At 38.4% G+C, this 22,192-nt stretch overlaps 1 protein-coding gene across 1 annotated transcript in view; it reads left to right on the forward strand.

Annotated features, from left to right (window-relative positions):
- Positions 1–22,192, forward strand: part of LOC131363224 (alpha-1,6-mannosylglycoprotein 6-beta-N-acetylglucosaminyltransferase B) — an 88,750-nt gene that overhangs the window by 27,771 nt on the left and 38,787 nt on the right. Inside the window, exons 3-8 of the mRNA XM_058405546.1 lie at positions 5,432–5,576; positions 8,979–9,088; positions 9,903–9,976; positions 11,490–11,657; positions 13,610–13,774; positions 21,342–21,511. Coding sequence (XP_058261529.1) covers positions 5,432–5,576; positions 8,979–9,088; positions 9,903–9,976; positions 11,490–11,657; positions 13,610–13,774; positions 21,342–21,511 — 832 coding nt within the window. The remainder of the gene's footprint in view (positions 1–5,431; positions 5,577–8,978; positions 9,089–9,902; positions 9,977–11,489; positions 11,658–13,609; positions 13,775–21,341; positions 21,512–22,192) is intronic.

Consider the following 22,192-nt stretch of genomic DNA (forward strand, 5'->3'; position numbering starts at 1 on the left):
ATTTTACTCCTTCGATCATTACAGCCACAATGAAATATGTGAACCAGTCTCGTCTGATCTAGGTCTGGCATCTTGAGATTACACAGAAAGAAGAAACTCTTGGCAATAGGAGATACTGCAATTGTTGCTACTTTTTTCTCCAAGTCTTGTGGAAGTCCAAGTCCATAATACGACAAACAAACACACCATGAAGCAAATTCCCAAACAGAAACAGAGTTTAGTTAAACCACCAAATCAAAAAATCAAAACAAACAACACAAGACACTGAGCTGTTTCTGGTCACCTTACGCACATTGAGCTCAAGGCATACAAGACCCCGTCAAAGTTATGGATTGTTATGTCTTGGATTGTAGGGCAGTGGTATCTCAAGGGGTTAAGGCTCTGGGTTGTTGATTGGAAAATTGGGGTTCACTACCAAGCTGCCACTGTTGGGCCCTTGAGCAAGTCTAGGGTGCTGGCTGACTCTGTGCTGGGATATGTAAAGAAAATATTTTTCACTGTGCTGTAATGTGTGACACAATAAAGGCTGCTTCTTCATCTTCTGTCTTGGACAGAGGCATGATTGAAACATAGACAATATGATTCACAGCAAAGGCTTTTACCTAACATACTCCCTTGTTCAGAAGGATAACCATTTCCATCCTAGACTTGAGATGGATGAATCGTTTCCTAATATCTCCCCTGTTCCATATGCTAAGGCTGTCAGATGTAATTCATCATGAAACCACAGGTCTCTTTCAAGTCAGTGGATCTGCATGACACCTGTTGCCATGTTCCTTTTGCTCTAGAGCAGATGCTTTTTGAAGCTTGTCTACCAAGGATAGACCTTACTACTACTATCAAGATGAGTGGCTTGTGTATCAGGCTATCCTGTCCACAAAAGAGCTAAGATGGAGATGGCTGCACAATTCATTGGCATGCAGCCAGGCCCATTGAGAATGTTAGCCACTCTATCAGCCCAACATCATTATGCTTGCAGCTCATATCCCTTCATAGTGTTATGTTTGGTAGTGGTACTTGATGAGGATACTTGGATTGTTGCCAGCTGCCACAACAGTAATCCTTCTGTGCTTACTGAAACTACAAACTTAAAAAGAAGTGGCTGATCAGCCTTCAGCCATCCCAAAGTCACTAACAGAGAAGTGCCCTTGTCTCAACAAGCAGGGCATAGAAACTTGCTGGATATGCAAGGCTTTTCTAACAACAGTGAATGGAGCCTGCAGGGAATGTATGCATTGACCACAGCTTCACTAGCTATTAAACAATTTTTCTCCACCTTGTGTTGCACAGAATCTGGTGGCTAGGCCACAGAGTGCTGTAAGACCTTGGTTTCCCAGGCTGAATTTGCTAATGGAAGGAACAACCCAATGGTTCGTCCATAAGCAGATCTTCTGTACTAAGTGGATGAAAAGATTTGCCAACCCTAGGTCCTGAACTTGAGAATGCTCAGCTGATTTTGTTCGGTGTGTAGTTAAAAAAGATAAAGTACATTATCAGATGCTTTCATTAACTGAGAAGCTAATGGGTAGGGAACCAACATAATTAGAGGATAAACACATTTTGGCCATTTTTAGCGATGGATATTTGGATATTTTTCTATAATGGAACAACCTCCTTCATCATCTGACCTTAACCTAATCAAGCTGCTTTGGGGGAGTTGAAGTAAAAAAATTACAGAAACGAGATCCAGAAATATGAGAATCACGACCAAATCTGAAGAATGCAAAATAATATATTTTTAAACAATAATTTATTTAATTATTCTTATTTGCATATGCAAAATCTGTCTGGTTAGCCATGAACTACATCTAATAATTTGGCCATCTTAAATGGTATTTTATCTTTTGCATTATGAGTCGTAATGGAAAACGTTTTAGGTACAGACTCACTCCAGTGAAAATATGTAGTTGCTGTCAAACCGGCCACTAGTTCAGTTTAACTGTAAGAACATAATAAGGACTATGATAGGAATTTTGATGTCTATATCAAAGAGCACTACACAACAGACCGCCTTTTATCTATCACAGGTTAATAAAAGGCCAGTTTTTCAAGCACAAATTGACTGGGTCTAAATGCAAGCTATTTGAAAGATGGATCAGCAGTGGAAGCTCTTTTTATTTCAGGCAATTGCAGGTCCTCAAAAATCTCTCGCTGTCTGAAGTTCAAAAAGTCCCAAGCCTTTACTCCTTTGAGGAGACAATACCTTCAAAGCAGACGATTTATGAGGCCTGTGGTTGGGGAGACTTGGTGAACTACACACTCTGTCTGGGTGCCGTTTAATTGGCCAGGTGAAACATCGTCGACTCTTTGCTTTGCACTGTAGCTGCTTGGCTCACAGCAAATTGGAGCCTGAGAGGATCTGAAAAAACCTAGACTGCTGCCTCATTTGTCTCTCTGCTGGTTTTATTTATTTATTTAGCCTATATATCAGTCTGTCTATCCTGTTGATTATGTATGCTTCCTCCTATTAAGGAGAGATATGTGAGAGGCTGTGCTTAAATTGTTTAGACAAAGGTTTGCCTTTGAAGTCCATTTATTCATCCTTCCATCTATCTATCCATCTATCCATCCCTCTATAAATCTATCTGTCCTTTTTCTATAGCACTGATTCTACACAGGGTCCCGTGATATCTGGAGTCTATCCCAGGGGACTCCCCTAGATGAGGTGGCAACCCATAACACACACACACACACCCATTCACACACCATAGACTATTTAGAGATGACAATCAGCCTTCAACAGTCTTCAGACTCAGAGGAACTTAGGGTACCTGGAGAAAACAGGGAGAAAATGCAAACTCCGTGCACACAGGGCTGAGGTGGGAATCAAACCCCCAGCCCCAGAGGTGCCACAAAGCCACTGTGTCCCCTGTGCTTGAAGATTATGGAGCAAATGTATAAATGTATTTGTGCTAAAATGTAATGTTGGTTGTTTGTGTACTGCTGAATTTTCCTTCTATATTTGCTTTGTTGCATTTTTAAATAAATAAGAAAATAACATCCAAGCTCATCAAAGCTCTGTTTTCTTTATATCTTGATTTTTGTCTTGCTGAGTCCTAACAAGGAGTTTCATTTTACCAGTGGAGGGCCCTCAGGGCCAGCAAGGCCTTCTCTGCTGGCCTAAACAGCAGAGATCTGAATCACTGACTTGCATTTTAATATATTTAATATATTTTTCCATGAATGTGTATTAAATTATTCCCAATAGTCTATTCTCTACATTTCATAGCTTTTCTCTTGGTTGTGCTGCTTCCAGTAGTGTATATTTATGATAAGAATATTTATCCAATCATATTTCAGCTAGTGGCTGACATCATGTGTCGCCAGGCCTTCAGAATCAATAGTGCAGGTGCCAGTAGCTTAAAATAAGTGGCAATTGTTACCTTAACCAATCAGATTTCGAGTTGGCGTCACTGGGGCCATCCAGCAGGCATATGATTACGTCAGCAATTTCCCGTCCTTTGATTGGATAATTGGAGTAGCCAGAGGCAGAACCGCACATATGCAGTGTTTCTATATTCTCTGCCTCTCATTTTGGATGCTGCATCCTCCAGAGATTGCAGTTTGCTGCATACTTCATCAAGAATGTCTTTTTTGAGAAAAGTAACCGTAATAAAATTGACTATTCCTTGTGAGGTGTGAAATACTGTAGACTAATTTCTTTTTTACTTTGTTATTTAACGGGTGATTAGCATTTATTGCCGTGGCGTCCAGGGGCGATTCTAGAATTTTCATTTAAGGGGGGCTGAGCCCCCAATGAGGGTATAATAGTAATAAATAAATAAATAAATAAATAAAATAAAGGTTTGACTAACAGGGTAGGATGGTAAACCTATTGCAGTATTCCACGGTATTGCATATATGTGTATAACATTTGAGTACTGAACAAGCCAAATACGAGTCTTCCTGATCACACACACACACACACACACACTTGTCCTCTGATCCAAGGTCAACAGTCATTACTTACACAGGAAAAGTTGATCTATATGCAGGTGCATAACTTATTACCCGTGCGCCTCTAAGAATGATAAAGCAGTTAGCATTTTCACTTTTCTATCAATTGCAAAATGGTGTAGCATAAATGCATGAGACAATATAAAAAAAAGTGTAGAATAATATGATAATATACAAAAGAGCCAAAGGCAAAGATTGAAAAATATAATAATAATCTAATACATACTGTATTCTGTGAAGACTTATTGCTATTGTGTGTGTGTGTGTGTGTGTGTGTGTGAGTTTGTGTGTACATCTAAATCCTTTGTCTCTTGTTAGCATTTTTAGTCATACTTTCTGTGTATTTTCTTGCATGTGTAATCTTTAAGTAGAGTTTAAATGTTGCTGTTATTAAATGAGAAGTCTTGGCAATACTGCATAAAAGTGTAATGGTTTCAGAATAAACCTCAAGTTAAAACAGCATAAAATTCCCCAGTAAAATAACCATCATGAAGACAGCATGCTGGACTCCTCACTGAGGTACTGACACAAGTTTAGAATTTAATTTAACAGCAAACCCGCAACTAACATGCAGATCCACATGTACAGTCTGTAGAGATGTGAATAGCATGTACAGTCTGTAGAGATGTGAATAGCATGTACAGTCTGTAGAGATGTGAATAGCATGTACAGTCTGTAGAGATGTGAATAGCAATGAGCAGGGTGTGATAATGAAGCCCAAACTGTGTGCAAATGAACTCTAGTGTCATCAATACATATTATGGGATTCACTTTTTGTGCTGCCTCCAGTAGTTAGTGTTAGGTGTTGGTCATTGTGATCAGATGGACACACTTGCCTACCGAATGTCAGCACAAATTACATCTCAACAACTTGTTTGCTAATTGTGAAAGCATTAGCATGATATTTTGCACTACTGTTAATTCACATTCTTAATATATTTCTTTTAATTCCTTAAGACACTTTTTATTTAGATGCTCATTGTAGTTATTCATGTGATCCAAAAAATGGATTATGTTGATTTATCAATTTTGCTTGAAGGGAGCTTGAGCTGAATGTGTTTTATCACAAGACAAGATTTAATCAATCACCACCAAGAGGGGGTGCTGTCTTACAACACTGATTTAAATCACTGACTTGTTTGTGATGTTTTTGGTAGTTGTAGTGCATTTTGGTCAGGAAATAATTTGTTGTGACAAGCTACATGTCTGTGCAGGAGATAGAGTTGTGTTTTGAAACAGTGAGCCTAGTAATTAATGCTTGATAATTAATTAATTAGCCTTTCAGTAATGCAATGTAATTAATGCAATACAAAAAAAAAAACCTTTGTGCTGCATATAAATGTATCATAGGAAACCTTAATATGGACTTACAAGGATGTCAGGATGAATTTTCATCTGTGTTTTTTTTTTCTCTCTCTCACTCCCACATCCTTCTCTTTTGTGGTCTGTGTGTGTGTGTGTGTGTGTGAGACAGTACTGGGAGGGCCAGAGTCTCGTGGAGTCCTGAGGAAAATCAGTGACATGTTGGAGATTATTTTGAAGAGAATTGACACTCTAGCAAAACTCAGCAACAGCAGCAAAAGCCACAGCTTGGAGGAGCTCAGCTCTACTCTTGAGAGGTACACTGTGTGTGTGTGAGAGAGAGAGAGAGAGAGAGAGAGAGAGAGAGAGAGAAATAGTGAGTATGAGTGTGATGTGGAGGTCTTGCTTAAAATCTACTCAGAATTAGCATTTTTTCCCCATAGTCTCCATGGTGACAGAAACCCTCGTACCAGGGGTTGAGAGGCTTCATGATGTCATTTGAGTTCAGGGCAGCAGTGTGGGATAACTGGACCTCAGTGGGTTTAATTACTTTGTTTTTACAGCTTTGCTGGTAAAATATAGATAAAATTAACTTTTTGAAATCATTGTAATTAATAAATAATTGACATCTTAACAAAATAATGAATAGTTATTGGATAACACTTGACATTAAGGTTGCCTTTAATTATTATTTTCAGCATTTGTTAACATTATACAACATTTACGATGCATTCCACACATACAGTGACTCAAAGCAACAGATTCATTTTCAAAGACAGCTGGTGACCTCGGGCATCAGGAGTGACAACAGTTGTTGGCGAATTGATGTGGGCGTGTCCAGGGATGAGAAAAAGCTGAGAAAAACTTACATTTTATGCAAGAATGGAGCTATTAGGTGCAGTGACTACCAACAGGATTGAAGACTGTAGATCACATGTGATCTTTGAAAAAGAGAACAAACTGCTTCTCCTTCATCTTGTATGATACGATGCATAAATATACATTTATATACAAACGCAAAATCTCCCTTCATAATGTTTCAAGAAAATTGTTTGTTGTTAAGTGGAATGCTAGTTGCACCACCCACTGCAACGTTATTACTATGTCAACCAGAAGTAGGAACTGATGAGTTTATTGAACAGTAACTGGCAACTTGCAGTGATAAAATCACTGTATGTGTGAACGTAGCTTTAGTTCTGGTTCACTGTTTGTATTACTCCTTCTTATCAATATTCGCTACATAAAATTTTAGTTCTAGCAACAATGAAACTGTTACTGTGATTACTATGGGCTGTCAGAAAATATTGGCCCATGTTGTGTCTGAAATGTTGCCTCCTGGTGGTTTCTGGGAGGGAGCAAACCGAGCCATTGACGAGTTGACTCTCAGTGCCGGTCTCAAGCCCGGATAAAATGGGAGGGAAGGGCATCCGGAGTAAAACCATTACCAAATAAAATACCAGATAATCCGCTGTGGCGACCCCAAACATGAAGCAGCCAAAAGAACATCAACAGCATTGTGTCTGAAATGTCAGTTAATATATATATATATATATATATGTATATATACATATATATGAATTTCCTGTTTATAGAACTGTTGTATTAAAACAATATCACATTTGCAGTCATGCTGTTGTGTAGAATATCTGCACGGCTGTGAGTGCGATAGGTAAGTCAGTACAGCATATTTGCTTCTGCGGTATTGCTTAATTATAGCAGGTGTCCACAGTTGCAGTGGATATAAAAGTTTACACATTCCTGTTAAAACTATAGGTTTTTGTGATGTAACAATGAAATTAAGATCTTGTCAGATATTTATCCCGTCAGATGTGATATTAAAAGATTATTTACATTTTTGAACATGAGTTTAAATTATATTGCACTTTTTTGCCCCCCTAAAACACTTCTATTAGTTTTTTAGTGGAATCTTGAATTTTAGTGAAAAAAGTACTGATAAGATTTACACCGATCAGGCATAACATTATGACCAACTGCCACCTGACCCATCATGCACTGTGTATTCTCACACCTTTCAATCAGAACCAGCATTAACCTGTTCAGCATTTTGAGCAACAGTAGCTCGTCTGTTGTATCGGATCACACGGGCCAGTCTTCGCTCCCCACGTGCATCAATGAGCCTTGGCCACCCATGACCCTGTCACCGGTTCACCACTGTTCCTTCCTTGGACCACTTTTGATAGATACTGACCACTGCAGACCGGGAACACCCCACAAGAACTGCAGTTTTGGAGATGCTCTGATCCAGTCGTCTAGTCATCACAATTTGGCCCTTGTCAAACTCGCTCAAATCCTTACACTTGCCCATTTTTCCTGCTTCTCACACATCAACTATGAGGACAAAATGTTCACTTGCTGTCTAATGTATCCCACCCACTAACCGCTGCCATGATGAGGAGATAATCAGTGTTATTCACTATAATGTTATGAAGCAATCTTATGAAGAACAGGACTCACCTTAGGCCTGCCCTAAAAGCAAAGGCACTTGCTTTAAGACTTCATAGGACACTAGGCTTCCCCTAAAATAATTACCAAAAATCTCTGGGTGTTACTCACTACTCGCAAATAGTGAATCAACTGATCAGAAATCTCAATGCAATATGGCACTGATTATTAATTTAATGCAATCTGTTTTCGGTGGACAGCATAGCCTGCATGAAAAGCTCCTTTGAAGCCTCAAACACAGTGTCGATAGAAACCCAGTGGAGCTCTAGTAAAAAGGCAGCGTTCAGAGATAGCCTGTACAAGAAAGAAGTCCCATGTCAGGCTCCTATAAAACTCTAATATGTCTTGATAAATCTTTCTTTTAACTGGGCTACCACCTCTGGGTACAGACACCACTCCCCTAAATGTATGCACTTTAGAAATCAGCTATTTCACTTTTTTCAGCATTTTGTTTATATGAACTAAGATTTTATTTATTTCTTAATGTTGAAAAACTTGACTTGCATTTAGCTTTAACAGTTTGTTTTCATACACCAATGCTAAAATGTTAATCTCAAACCCATTTCTGCTCTTTGAGATGCCCCAAGTGCTTGTTCATAAACATTTAATATTCGAAGGCGTTATCTTCAACCCCTAAAAACCACTTTTCACACTGAAAGCCAGCAGTGTCCTAAAATAATTTTATATCAGACTTTCAGTGATAAAATAATTAATTGGTTTATATTGGATTGAGAAAGTCAGATAAGCTGATTATGGTGTGCCATCAGTGAACAATTAACTTGCAAGTTTTCTACTTGATAATTACCTTGAATAGCTTCAGAAACTAGTGGATCACTTCCATAGCAGTTTGTTTTACTTGTCTAAATCAAATCAAATCGAAATTTTTTTCTTTCATACATTTCCGCTTTTCTCAGACTTAGACGGCTCCTTTACTCCTCAGATCATCCTTGGAGCTTGATAGTCTGCTCGGTGCTTTCCTTTGCTCACTATTACATCACCTGAATACATTAGGGACTTAGGACATGTTTCATGTAAATTGGATGTATAAGAGGGAAATTTGGGACATGTTCTATATGTGGGGACTGATTCACCATTTGAGCTCATAGAACATTTTCATGACTTATGAAATATTTAGTAATTGTTCCATGTGCTTTTTATGATTAACTGTGCAAAAAAGCTAGGAGTCATTTCAAATATGGAAGAAGCTCAAAATAATTGGTTTTTCCAATTTTTTTTGTGTGTGTGTGTGTGTCTAGGTTTCAGCCCATGGGACTAGTGGAACGGATTCAGGCCATTGCTCAGAATGTGTCGGAAATGGCTGTGCGTGTGGAGCAGATCCTGCAGAAGAGTAAATATTCTGCCACAGGTGTCTATACTAACTCACACACCACTGTAAGACCTAATACACACCATTATAATTGAGATTAGTTCATGAGCAAAAGTTTACCAATCCTGTATGTTCCAGTACTCCAAGCTCTTACTTCTGTTCTCCCAGGTTTAAAAAGCTTTAGCGGTGATATAGCTCATTAAAATGATTGGATTATTACCGTTTCATGTTGTAGTAATCAACTGAACTACACTAACATTTATTTTCTCCAGCAAGTTTTCATGTTGCAGTTTTCTGGTGATCAAATACCACGTATTTATTTGTTATCTGTATGTAGTCTGTGTATTCTTTTAGTTTACTTTTTTTCTGTACTCTGCTAGAATATTTTCCCCATTGTTACCACTGTTGGGATCATTACTGCAATCAAACAGAACGATGCATAATCCCTTTGTGTGTGATCATGCTCACTGGAGCTTGGAAGCCTGTTGAATAAAGAACAGCCCTGCTCCTTTAATTAGGCTAACCGGGACCCAGTGCCACACAGCGCAGAGAATTTTTATTAATCAAGGCAAGGAGACGTTGCCAATTTCCTGTTTCCCTGTCTGTCTGTCAGAGATGCATTGTAACTGTATCCACTGGCATGTCAATGCAGAGTAATGCAACCAGAAGGACATAAATGTGACATTTTCAAAATCAAAGAAGAGATCCAGGGAGGCAGATAAGGATAAGATTTAGCCTTCCTCTGCCTCATTAAAGCTGCCAGAGTTTGATACCGTTTAACAACCATTTTCTTTCTGTTCCCTTTGGGAGCCATAATGTCAAACTGAATGTCCTTCTCTTCTGTCATCTGCAGGGAGGGATGGAATGGCAGGGCAGTGTGAAATCCCAAAAGATCCTGGCTACCCGGACTGCGCAAGTAAAGTTGATGTATGCTGATATTACCTTGACTCATTAGAGTTCTCTCATTGCGCTACGGTACATTCCTTCCATCATTTTATTAAAATTTACCGCCACTGTCAAGCCAGAACATCTGTCAGATACTATATACTCTGCTAGAAATGTAATGCACTGGCTGTATCGTTATCTGTATCTGTGTCGGTTTACAAATATAGAAAAAATATATATATATATATATATTGGATAAATATTTAAACCAGCAATGGGTGTGGTGTAGACTGAATTTATTTATTTATTTATTTTTATTTATTTATTTTTTTCATTTTATTTGCGGAAAACACTGAAAAACAGGCTGCTGGAGAAATACATTTTTATTTAGAAATTATAATAAGAAATAGCAAACTGAAAAGAAATGTAAAAAAGAATAGTGCAGATCCTATTTCATAGATCGCTTCAGTCTGAATAATGCTACTTGCAATCTTTTTCATCCTTGCTTTCTGGTTGGATTTACTTTGCTTGCAGAGCTAATGTGGGTGGCGTGGTGTCTTGGTGCCTCAAAGTTCAAACACCCATGATTTGACCCTGAGTTTGGGTTAGATAGTTAGATTAATCCCAAATAAGAAATTTGAGTATATATAAGTATTAGCAGTAGGAACATCATGGTTTAGTGGTTACCATGTTTGTCTTACATCTCCAGGGTCTGTCCAGTATGTGCAGAGCTTGGATGTTCTCCCTGTGCTCCAGGGGTTTCCTTTGGACACTCGGGTTTCCTCCCCCGCTCAAAAGACATGAGTTGTTGGCTGATTAGCATCTTTAAATTGTGTGAATGTGCCCTGTGACAGGTTGACACTTTGCCCAGGGTACCCCATGTCTCCTGGGATAAGCTCCAGGTTTCCTGCATCCATGTGTTAGATAAGCGCTACAGAAAGTGGATGGCTGGTTAGAACTTTAAAAGTCAGTTCTTTAAGTAAATTTAGATATGCAGCAAAGCAGATACGATCAGTACCTCTGTCTGTGTGGTGTTTCTGTGCATGCTTTCCTGTGTCTCAGTGGGTTTCCTCTGGGTTTTCTGGCTTTTTTCCAACAGTCTCTATCCCTCTTCAGTATAGACTCCATGACTCCCTACATATACAATATCTGTATTGTAGTTTCTTTCAGATTTACTTTCTCTTAATCTTTGTCTGCCTTATTCAGGGCTCCTGCTGTGAATTTCATACTAATGCAAACAATAATTGAGGAAAACACAATGGTTAATTAAATTCTTTGCATATTTTCAGTTTGAATAATGCAAAATCTCATCTTCTTTTAATCTGCAATTAATAAACCCATAATGTTAGGCCATATACTGTATATTGCAAAATACATTTCTTCAGACTTTCCCATCTTGCTCAGCCTTGTTTCAGTTTGCTTTACTTCATTTCAGTGATATTACTGTCTTTGGATATATTTGAATTGTTATTTAAAACAACAGCAAGCAGACTGTTCTTCTGCTTCCTGTAAATCACCTAAAATTGTGTGTATCTCTTTCGCTCGGTTATGTTAGTGGATGAGGGCCAGATGGACTTCAGATCCCTGCTATGCCTTCTATGGAGTTGATGGCTCTGACTGCTCCTTCCTCATCTACCTGAGTGAGGTGGAGTGGTTCTGCCCCCTGCTTGCCTGGAGGAATCAGAGCATTCAGCCCACCAGCAGCACCACACCAAAGACACAAGTGAGAGAAATATAGAGCTTGTACCTGTGTTCTCTAAGCATGTGCTTGGCGATGATTCAAGTATGATATTTATGGATGGATGGTTGGATGGATGATGGATGGTTGGATGGATGGAGAAAGGGACAGACAAAGGATGGATGGATGGATGGATGGATGGAGGGACAGACCAAGGATGGATGGATGGATAGATGGACTGTCGGGAGGGATGGAGGGAGGGACAGATAAACGATGGATGGATGGATGCAGGGAGGCAGGGACAGACAAAGGATGGATGAATGGATGGATGGATGGAGGGATGGACCAAGGATGGATGGATGGATAGATGGACTGTCGGGAGGGATGGAGGGATGGATGGATGGATGGATCACGGGATAGATGGATGGATGGGTGGATGGATAAATAAATAATTAAATGGCTTGTTGGATGGGTGGATTGATGGACAGAGTAAAGGGTGGATGGAAGCTTGGGAAAGAGAGGAAAATTCATAAAAATTCATGTCATTCATTTTAACACTGAAGAGAGATGATCATAAAAAAAAAGATTACAGTAAAGTTTATTCTTTTTGGATCATATTCAGAGTCCATGGTTTAGGTCCAAAAGTTACAGCAGTATTTATACAGAGAAATCAGCATGTACTCAGACTTTATCTATGAATGTTGAAGTCTATTATCCAAATCAACTGTGTGTAGTTTACAATCACTTGCCTTTAAGACTGAAAGAAATCTGTCATATAAAATCCAGAATGAATAAGGAAATTGTAGGGTTTTTCTGTGATATCAAATCCAATATTCAATTCAGTTCAATTCAGTTTATTTGTGTAGCTTTTTTGGACATTGGACAATAGACATTGTCTCAAAGCAGCTTTATAGAAGTATAGAAACATAGAAAAAATGATAAAGTTTAAAGTTAAGTTTCTATTTATTCCCAACATTTATATAAATAAATATAAAAGCAAGAGGTTCACAAATGTATGTAATTAATGTCGATCTCATATGGTATTCTATATATCTACTGTCTAATTAAAGCCTGTGAGTGTCAGTGACATGTTATGATTTTTATCAAACTATCATGCAGTGGTTCTGGACTTAATATTGCTTCTCGCTTAAGCTGACATTTCACATAAAAAATACAATTCAGAATTGCACTGTTTTAGGAACCTCGTACATGTGCGTAACTCTAACACAACTTCTTAAGTGTGGAGTCACATTTGAGGTGTGAATATTGATGTGTGTGATTTTAGCATTAAATCCTGACTATGTGCAACCCTGAATACAGCCCTTTATGAATAATGGTTCAGAAAATGATTAATTTTATGCTGCGCTGCACAGCTGGGTGTCTCGGGAATAAGCATGTGAGTTAGGCATTTTGTACAGCCTGTGTTGTTTACAGTAGAGTGAAACTAGGCCAGTTAGTGTAGACTGTTATAGGCAGAACATTTCTGGAGCTGTGGTGACTCACTGGTTCGTGCATGCTCATACACCTGACTCTTTCACGCTACGCTGTAGTTAAAATAGGCCTCGCATCGGCCCATAGAGCAGATACAGTGCTGTCTAGAATTATTGTGCAAAAATTGTACATATAACTCATATTCATATTCTTCAGTCAACCAATAGTAGAGCCTGTTTGGTGTAATAAAAAGCATTCAACTTTTTTTTTATATATTTGTGGCAAAATTATTGACACCCTTTGAAAAAAAAATGAACAAATTATATTATATTATATACAACATTATATAAGAACAGAATATTATAGTCTTTTTCATTTTTTCTGTACGTTCATGTGCATTTTTTTTAAATATTTTTCTTTGTATCCCATTCTTCTTCTTATTGTCTATATTAATTTATACTGTTCTGTCTTCTACATTATGTCCAGATCTCACTATAAAGCACTCTGGTCAACGCCTGCTGTCTTTAATGTATTTAATAAACAAATCTGACTGTGTATCCCTTTAGGCAATAGTTCGTGCTGATATGGCTCCTCTGCTGGAGCAGGTGGGTTCAGGGAAAGAGTCTCTGAGCTTTATGAGGAGGCGGATACGCAGGTTGGCTGTGCAGTGGGCTGTAGCTGCTCGCAGGCTGGACGAACGTCTGCGCAGCCAACAGAGGCAACAGAAGAGGGTGAGCTTACGTATTCACACTGTGTTATGCCAGGAGCACTCTGACTTTTCACATCACTCCATGGGTCATTAGGTGAGTCCAAGCACAGCATCATCTATAAAGGATTAGCTTTAAAGTATCCTACATATGAGAATAATTCAGGATGTTTATTTGAAGGTGCAAAATACAGGGCAGTGTTATTCAAATAGACAGGAGTGGCTTGTAACCATAGATTTTGTTAGGGCTGGACAGCATTAATAATGACATCCTTTAACAAGGTAAGGCAAGAAACTATGGCACTTGAATTATGCTGTAAGTCACAAGTTTCTAATGACTAGATTGAATTATGTATATTATCAATTAATGTAATATTAATGCATACCAATTTCATTATGAAATCTCATGAGGATGTTGGCACTGATGGGAACTATAACTATGTGATTACTTTGGGTCAGTTATAGCTTGTGTGTAGATTAGTGAGGTGATGATGTGGCTGTTGCAGAATGCCAGCGATCTGGATTTGATTTTCAGCTCGGGTGTGACCTCGGTGTTTGATTTTATTCATGGTGTTGAAAATACAAATTGTGTTAATGTCAGTCACATGGAACTTTTAAATTACATAAATTCAAAATGCTTTTTTTTTTTACTGTACAGTCTAGCAAATCATTGTGAGCCATTTTAATTATACCTCTTTTCTCATCCTGAAACCCCCCCCCCCAAAAAAAAAAAAAAAAAATCAGGCATTTGAAATGGGAGACACAATTTCTTCTTTTTCTCTTTGTTAGTATATATACACTACCAGTCAAAAGTTTGGACACACCTTTTAATTCAGTGTTTTTTGTTTAGGGATTTATTTTCTACATTCTAGAACAAAACTATGAAATAACACACATGGACTTCAGTAATCCATATGTAATGACAAGAAAAAACAGTCAGTTGTTATTTTAAGACACGAAGGTCAGGTGTTCTGGAATAGTTCTTGCAAGAACAGTATTGTCAAGTGCATTTGCAAAACCCATCAAGCACCATGATGAAACTGGCTCACATGAAGACCATCCCAGTAAAGCAAGACCAAAACTTACCTCTGCTGCAGAGGAGAAGTTCATTTAGAGTGACCAGCCTCAGAAATCACCAATTAACAGCACCTCAGATTAGAGCCGTTATGAAGGCTTTACAGAGCATCAGTAGCAGACATATCTCAATATCAACTGTTCAAAGGACATTATTGTGTATTTCGGACGCCTTCAGCATTGTTTTACAATGTAGAAAGAAATAAACATCAGGAAAGACCATGGAATTAGAAGGTGTGTCCAAACTTTTGAGTGTATATTTTTTTAAATTCTTATTTAATTCGGATGATTTGCTATAAAAGATTGGCAGCAGCTGAGTATTTTTAAATGAGCCCAATTTGCCAAGCCTGTCATTAACTGTCCTGTTTTCTGCTGATCCCCAAAGCATGAAGCAGCGCAATTCCTGTCCCAATGGGCCTCTATTTGTGCTTTGTGCTGTAATAACTCTGAGGAGCTAAATTGGACAGGGTTCACACTGCCCTGTAATTGTGTGACATCCAGAAAGCAAATCAATGGAACATAGTCTTATATATGTCAGTGCAGTCAACGTGGAGCTGTGAATGCAGACTTCATGAAGATTAACATTTGTTGAATGGACTATATTTATATAGTGGAGCTCTGCTCCCTCTGTCCCGCTGTGTAAACTAGCAGACCTGAATAGTGATTTTAATGGTGCAAAATGCTGCAGATAATGCAGGTGTTACGTTTGTGGAAGCACTTTAAAGTAAAATGAAATGTTTTACTGCATAATAAAAAGATACAAATGAAAAAGGAAAAATGAAAAATGTATCATTATGAGATAATGGGTCAATAGTGTGTTGTGCTCATTAATAGCAGTGTTTTTTTCATTATAAGATAATAGAGTAAAATTATTTGTATTATGTGTTAATGATTCTTTTTTTGTGTGTAGAGAGACTGAGACAGGTGCAATTGCAAACAATTTAGCAAATAATCCAAATCAAGCTCAAGGTCAATGAAACAGGCACAGCTCAGGTGATTAGCAAACAACATAAACTAAGACTATAATTATAAATTAAACCAGAAAGAAAAAGAAGATCAGGTGAACTATGATGGAGTTAAAGGCTTGGGTAACAGGTATGACAGGTATGAAACACTGAGCGAGTGTATAAAGGGTGACTGTGAGTGAGTGTGTGATTGAGAATAGGTGAGATAGATCAGATCAGAAGTCTGATGACTGTGAAGGAGGAAGTGAATGTACTTCCTGGGACGTGGAGTCTGTGGTGCATGCTGGGAGGTGGACTTTGAGTTGCTCATATCGTATTTTCCTGCTAACTACACATAGGATTTATCAGATTGCAAAGCTGCTTATTTGGGATCTTAGTGAATCCTACACACCACAACACAATAGGAGCAATATTAGGATAAACCAAGCAGCTTAATTATATCAAAGTGAAAGTGTTTCTGCACATGAAGGATATTGACAAATTTGAACAAACCGTCCAAAATGGTAGCGCAGTCCAGTAGATATCGCAGTATTAAATAGTACTTGTGCATAGTGGTGTGTGTTTGTGTGTGTATGTGTGTGCAAGTGGTTGGGGGTGGTGTATAGGGGTTTAGACTTCATATCTGTGGTTAAGGTGGGGTGTTATGGACGCTGACTGCCTGGGGGAAGAAGAAGAGAGACTGGTAATATTGCTTCCTGTATGTTTTCTCATATGAAAGGATCCATGCTAAAACATACCGAAGCCTTCAGCTTCCAGATTTTTTTAGTATTTTCTGCTCAAAGTTGTAAAGGCAATGATTCTGGGTATTCCTTTAGCTGTTTTAGAAGTCTTAACGTGAAGGATATATTTCCTTGAAAATGTGTTTATTTCATTAAATCTATGCATGTTATGTACTTGTACAGGTTTTTCAGTGTTAGAGGCAGACACAGTGTGATGTATTTATGAATATTCACAAACCGCTCCAGGCTTACGACTCATTCAGGAAAGCTAAATTGCATTCTGTATGCTGTAGATGAATGACTCAACTCTGAATGCAGCACAGAGTCGTGCTTAGAAAAAACTATATCTCTCTTATGCACACATTTATTTTGTGCGTTTGTCTGGGTCTCACTTTCGGTTCTTACTTGAAGATGCAGTGGGATCTGTTCCTCTGGGCTGCACTGATAGACTAAGAATCCACATGGTGCAAGCCAGTCTCATTCACACTCCCACCATTTGTGCTGCATCAGTACCCGCACCCCCTGAACATATCCTGTATAACAGTCATCAAATATTCTCCTCTGAACTATGCGAAAGAAGGATGGATTTGATGACTATCTGAGTTTTTTTCTTAACAGCACGTGTGCTCTTTCATTCTTCGCTGATTTGAACTGATCCAGTATAACCTTTAGACTAGACTTAGAGACTGACTGAATTGCATACATCAGTAGATAGGTGAGTGTGGACATGAACGTACAAGATTTGACAGCTCTGTTTATCTGCCTATTATGGTCCTACTTTGGCTGTTCAGCTCTATGAATCACAGAAAGCAGCATCGTGGGATTTCTCCAGCAGAATGAGCTCAGTAATGCTTGAATGGGGATCATTTTCTTCATATGCTTTTCACCAGGACTCATGCTTGGATGTGCTGAGACTTGTGCACAATGCAGAGGCACGTTTTCCCATAAGGGGAAAAAAGGATGTTTTTGGTCTCTTTCTGTTTCAAACATTATATGCTTTTTCTTGAAATGGGCAACTTCAGCATGCGTTAGGAAACATGTGCCCTCCTGTGTAAGGTGCATATTAAACAAACAAAGCAAATGATGGATTGTGGAAAGACAATTAAAAATAAACATAACCAAGAATGACAGAATAACAAATGAAATATGTAAAAACAAACTGAATTAAAAAATAGTGGAACTAAAACTAAAAAGAATATATATTTTATTAACAGAAGTAAAACGTTTATCCAAGCAAAACAGGGTTGCAGGGGTGCAGAAATAAGGTTCTAATCCAGATTAGACAGACAAAATTATTGTCGGTAACTGGCCATATCACAGATGTTGGAATTTTATACAGCATACCATACATGCGGTGTGAGCAATGATGTTACTATGATGTCACTCGAATGATAGTCAAATAATTTTTTTCTTTCAACATGTGTGTGAGAATGTGTTGATTGCAATTATTATACCACCGCGAGGTTGAACTCGTGAAGGTGTTGATTCATTTCTATAACAGTAAGGTTGTTTTTTTTTCTCAGTATTTACAATTGTAGCATAATGTATAGGTTAATATTAATAATAGTGCTGGGAAGGGGCACTGGTGGCTCATTGGTGCAGGTAGGTTGAAATGGGTGGAGAAAGGTGTCGGGATTTCTGTGTGATACAAAAATATCAGCGAGAAGCAAGGGGAAGGTGTACAAGACAGTGGTGAGACCGGCCATGTATGGTTTAGAGACAGTGTCACTGAGGAAGAGACAGGAGTCAGAGCTGGAGATGTTGAGGTTCTCTTTGGGAGTGACACGGTTGGACAGGATTAGGAACGAGTACATCACAGGGACAGCTCATGTTGGACATTTGGGGGACAAAGTTAGGGAGGCCAGATTAAGATGGTTTGGACATGTTCAGAGGAGGGAGAGTGAGTATATTGGTAGGAGAATGTTGGACATGGAGCTGCCAGGCAGGAGGCATAGTGGAAGGCCAAAGAGGAGGTATATGGATGTAATAAATGAGGATATGAAGCTAGTGGGTGCAAGTGTTGAGGATGCAGAAGATAGGGATGATTCGCTGCGGCGACCCCTGAAGGGAAAAGCCGAAAGAAGAAGTTGGGCGACACAGCCTGAAGTGGGGATCGAACCCAGATCTTTGTGGTGGTCATGATCAGGATTACTGCTTTATTAACAAAACTAACACAAGACTTAAACAGAACACTGGACAAATACAATGTGAAGCTACAAAAATGTAACTATAATATGGGAGCCTGGAAACAACACGGCATCTGACCGAACCACAGGAGATAAAAGCTATGACAGACAAAGACGGATACAAAAGGGCTGGTATATATAGGACAAAACATAAGGGTAAATGGGGAACAGGTGACACAGCGGGAAAGTGGAATAATAGGAAGGGCATGGCACAACACATGTGGGGAATACAGAAACAAAAAGCAGGCTATGGTGAACCACCTGCCAGCACCCCCACTGTTGGTCTGGCAGGGAACTGTTCCAGCAGCTCCTGACAAATAAAAAATGTGGCTTGTCATGTTGCAGAAAAAGTGGAAAGCGTAAACTGTGCTGAAGAGTCGAGCCTTGCAGATGTTCTCAAGCTTTAAACACAGCTGTAAACCTAGAAAAGCTCCATGTATTGTTCATTAATAAATTTAAAAAAAAAAAACAAGCTCATTGTTGGCAAAGCACTATGGTAAAAGAATATAACCCTTAATCTCCACCATATAAACATAAAAATGTATCAAAATACTGGATTTATTTCAGCCTTTGTTTGTTTGTTCATTTGTATATTTTTATAATTATTTCAGCAGCTGTAGTTGCAGTAAAAGGAGTGCTGAAAGTCTAGGATGCTGCATCACCCTCAGCATCCCTACTTCCCATGTCCTTGGGCCACATTACACATCAAAGTCCAATGTCAAATGGGCCAGATTTTTAACAAAAAAAAACATTAATTTGCTGGACAAATAATTATCACATCAACATTTTCACTTAAATGCATTATCTGCATCTGTCTTAAAGAAGTACAGAAAGTAAAGAAATACATATTACTTAATGCACAAACGAATTAAACAAGAGTGTATTTCATTCCAAGAAAAGTGCTACAACTTGGAACTGAAATGGATTTCATTGAGATTATATGTCTTTTTTAGCTTGCTAATAAGGAATTACCATTAGAATATTTTATGAGTAGCTGAGTTTATTGTGCCCTGAGCTGCTTTGCCCTCTGATTGAATAGGTCTTTTTTCCTAAATCATTTACTTCATTAACTGTCTACACAACAAGGTCTGCAGACTACATGCTCGACAGCCCTGATTTAATATTTTGGGCAAACCTCAAGGTAAACAGGCTTTTGTCATAGAGTGAAGCTAACTTGAATGCTAGAAACTACAATAAACAAGATTCAAGGACCTGCATTTTTGCAGAAAACTGCTTGAATTTCTGAAATTGCAAGCACAGGATTCTTCTTTTAAACTATTACCAGTGAAGACACATATGTAATTATTTTCTAGCATAGCTGTACTTGTGTTTGACATACATTAATGGAAGAGGGCTTTGACTGAATGGGTGTAGTGATGACGCCACAAGAAGCACCTTGGCCCAAATCTGCAGAAAATCTATGTAATTCCAGGAGAAGCTTTTCAGAATATTGTGGAGTTTGCTTGATTTTGCTTTCATATCTGTGATTGCAAAATCACAAAATTTCATAGGGACTGATAGTTAAAGTGAAGCAGATTTTAGGATTCTGAAGGGTATTTTAGCAGCGTCTTTGTTGTTGGTTCGTGATTGTAGTCAGGAATCTTTTTGTGTCAGTATAATCAAGACCATATTGTGGCACAACAACCGATACAAAATACAAAATGTGTCATTTCATTTGAGCTGTCTCTTTACTGTTTTAACAAGACATGACTAGTGTGAGCGTTTATTTGCAAGTAATAATAATATACACAAAGACATGCCAAGACTAACTGACACACAAATACACATTTGAGACTAGCTACTTAATGATTAACATTAGAATATGTAAACTTGTGAATGAACGTGGTTTGTGTAGCCTTGTTCGGCTAAGAGAGACTGCTGGACATGCTGGAGACTGCTAAGGATGAGTTGTTTGGTGCAGCATTTTAGGACATGGTGTTTATTAGAATGGTCTTTTATCAAGTAAAAAAAATGTTGCACTATTTACCACCCAAGCCTTCTCTTTCCATCATACTATATTGCAGCCCGAGTCACGCTACATTACAGACTTTGACAATAATGGTAGCTGTGAATTATGGAGCCCTTCCTTTCCCCACAGTCGAGAAGGAAAAAGCATTGTGATAAACGGGTCATAGGATGAACTGCTGAAACAAACCAGAAGAAAAAACTGAAAACAGTGTTCTCTAGAAAAATATATAATAGTCACATAATATAATTGTTCTTTTATCTGCGGTATGCTGGGAAACCTAAACAGAAACCACAGCCACAGTTTTGTGACCCAAAGACATCAATGGAAGTTGGGTGTCTTTTTTGCCAGAAATATTATTGGTGTCTTCTTACTTTTTTCAAACTGGGATTTTTCTAGGGGCAGGAATAATAAAAGGAGCCACTTCGTTTGAAAAGAGCTGCACTTTTTAGGGTATTCACCCAATATAAATGTAAATGGCATCAGTGTTGATGCTCCACATTTTAGTCATTTTAAAACCAGTAAATGGAATACAGTATCAAAAACATAAACGCACTGGCACTTCCCAGTTCCTTACAGACTGCACAGTGTAATGTTTTAAAGCTGATCAGATTCCTCTAAACAGAAATGACTTTTGCTTTTTTTTTCTCTCTCTCTCTTTCTATTTTTATATCTTTTCAAGGTGCTGGTACATGTGGGTTTTCTGACAGAGGAGTCTGGTGATGTGTTTAGTCCTAAGGTGTTAAAAGGAGGGCCACTGGGTGAGATGGTCCAATGGGCCGATATCCTCAGCGCACTTCATGTGCTGGGACATGACCTCAAGATCTCACTGTCAGTCAAAGAGCTGCATGGGTGAGTTAAATGTATTATATCTGCATTTCCTCTGCAGCTGCAAAGGTGCTATTTGTTTGAGTCCTTTTTTTCAGTACCACGGAGAGCTCCCAAGAGCTTATGTTTTCTTGGTTCAACAGGCCATTCATTTCACAAAAATCACCTTCTACACTGCAGTTGTAACACTAAAAATGGCTGTTGTATGAACAGGGTGTTTGTGTCAAATTCTTAAAATACACACACACACACACACACACACACAAACAAGCACAGTGTACTGCCTATATAGGAGAAGCTTTTTTTAAACCATAAAAGCTTTAATTACACAGGGGCTAATCTGTGCTGTGTGTTTAAATTTTATTATAATTACTCTGAAATATAGTCTTGGGAGTCTACTTACCGTAAGGTAAGTACATTTCTTAGTTAAAAGCTATGAGTAAGAAATATATCTTATGCAAGTTTTCAAAGCAGTCTTCAAATAGGAGTTAGAGTTATTACCATGAGCAGCAGAGGACTCGTTGGCTGAAATTGTTGATCAGTCACTCCAGAAGAGTTAACACAGGGTATAGTGATTGCCTGAGTCTCTTGGTTATGCTGAATTGGTGTTTGAATTGCATTACCCATCAGCCCCTGCACGTTTCCTTATCACATGTCTCACTAGTCACTTACTCCTTGATTTGCACCACTATTAAAATTCTGGTT

This window comes from Hemibagrus wyckioides, linkage group LG02 (genome assembly GCF_019097595.1).
Source record: "Hemibagrus wyckioides isolate EC202008001 linkage group LG02, SWU_Hwy_1.0, whole genome shotgun sequence".
Taxonomy (NCBI): Eukaryota; Metazoa; Chordata; class Actinopteri; order Siluriformes; family Bagridae; genus Hemibagrus; species Hemibagrus wyckioides.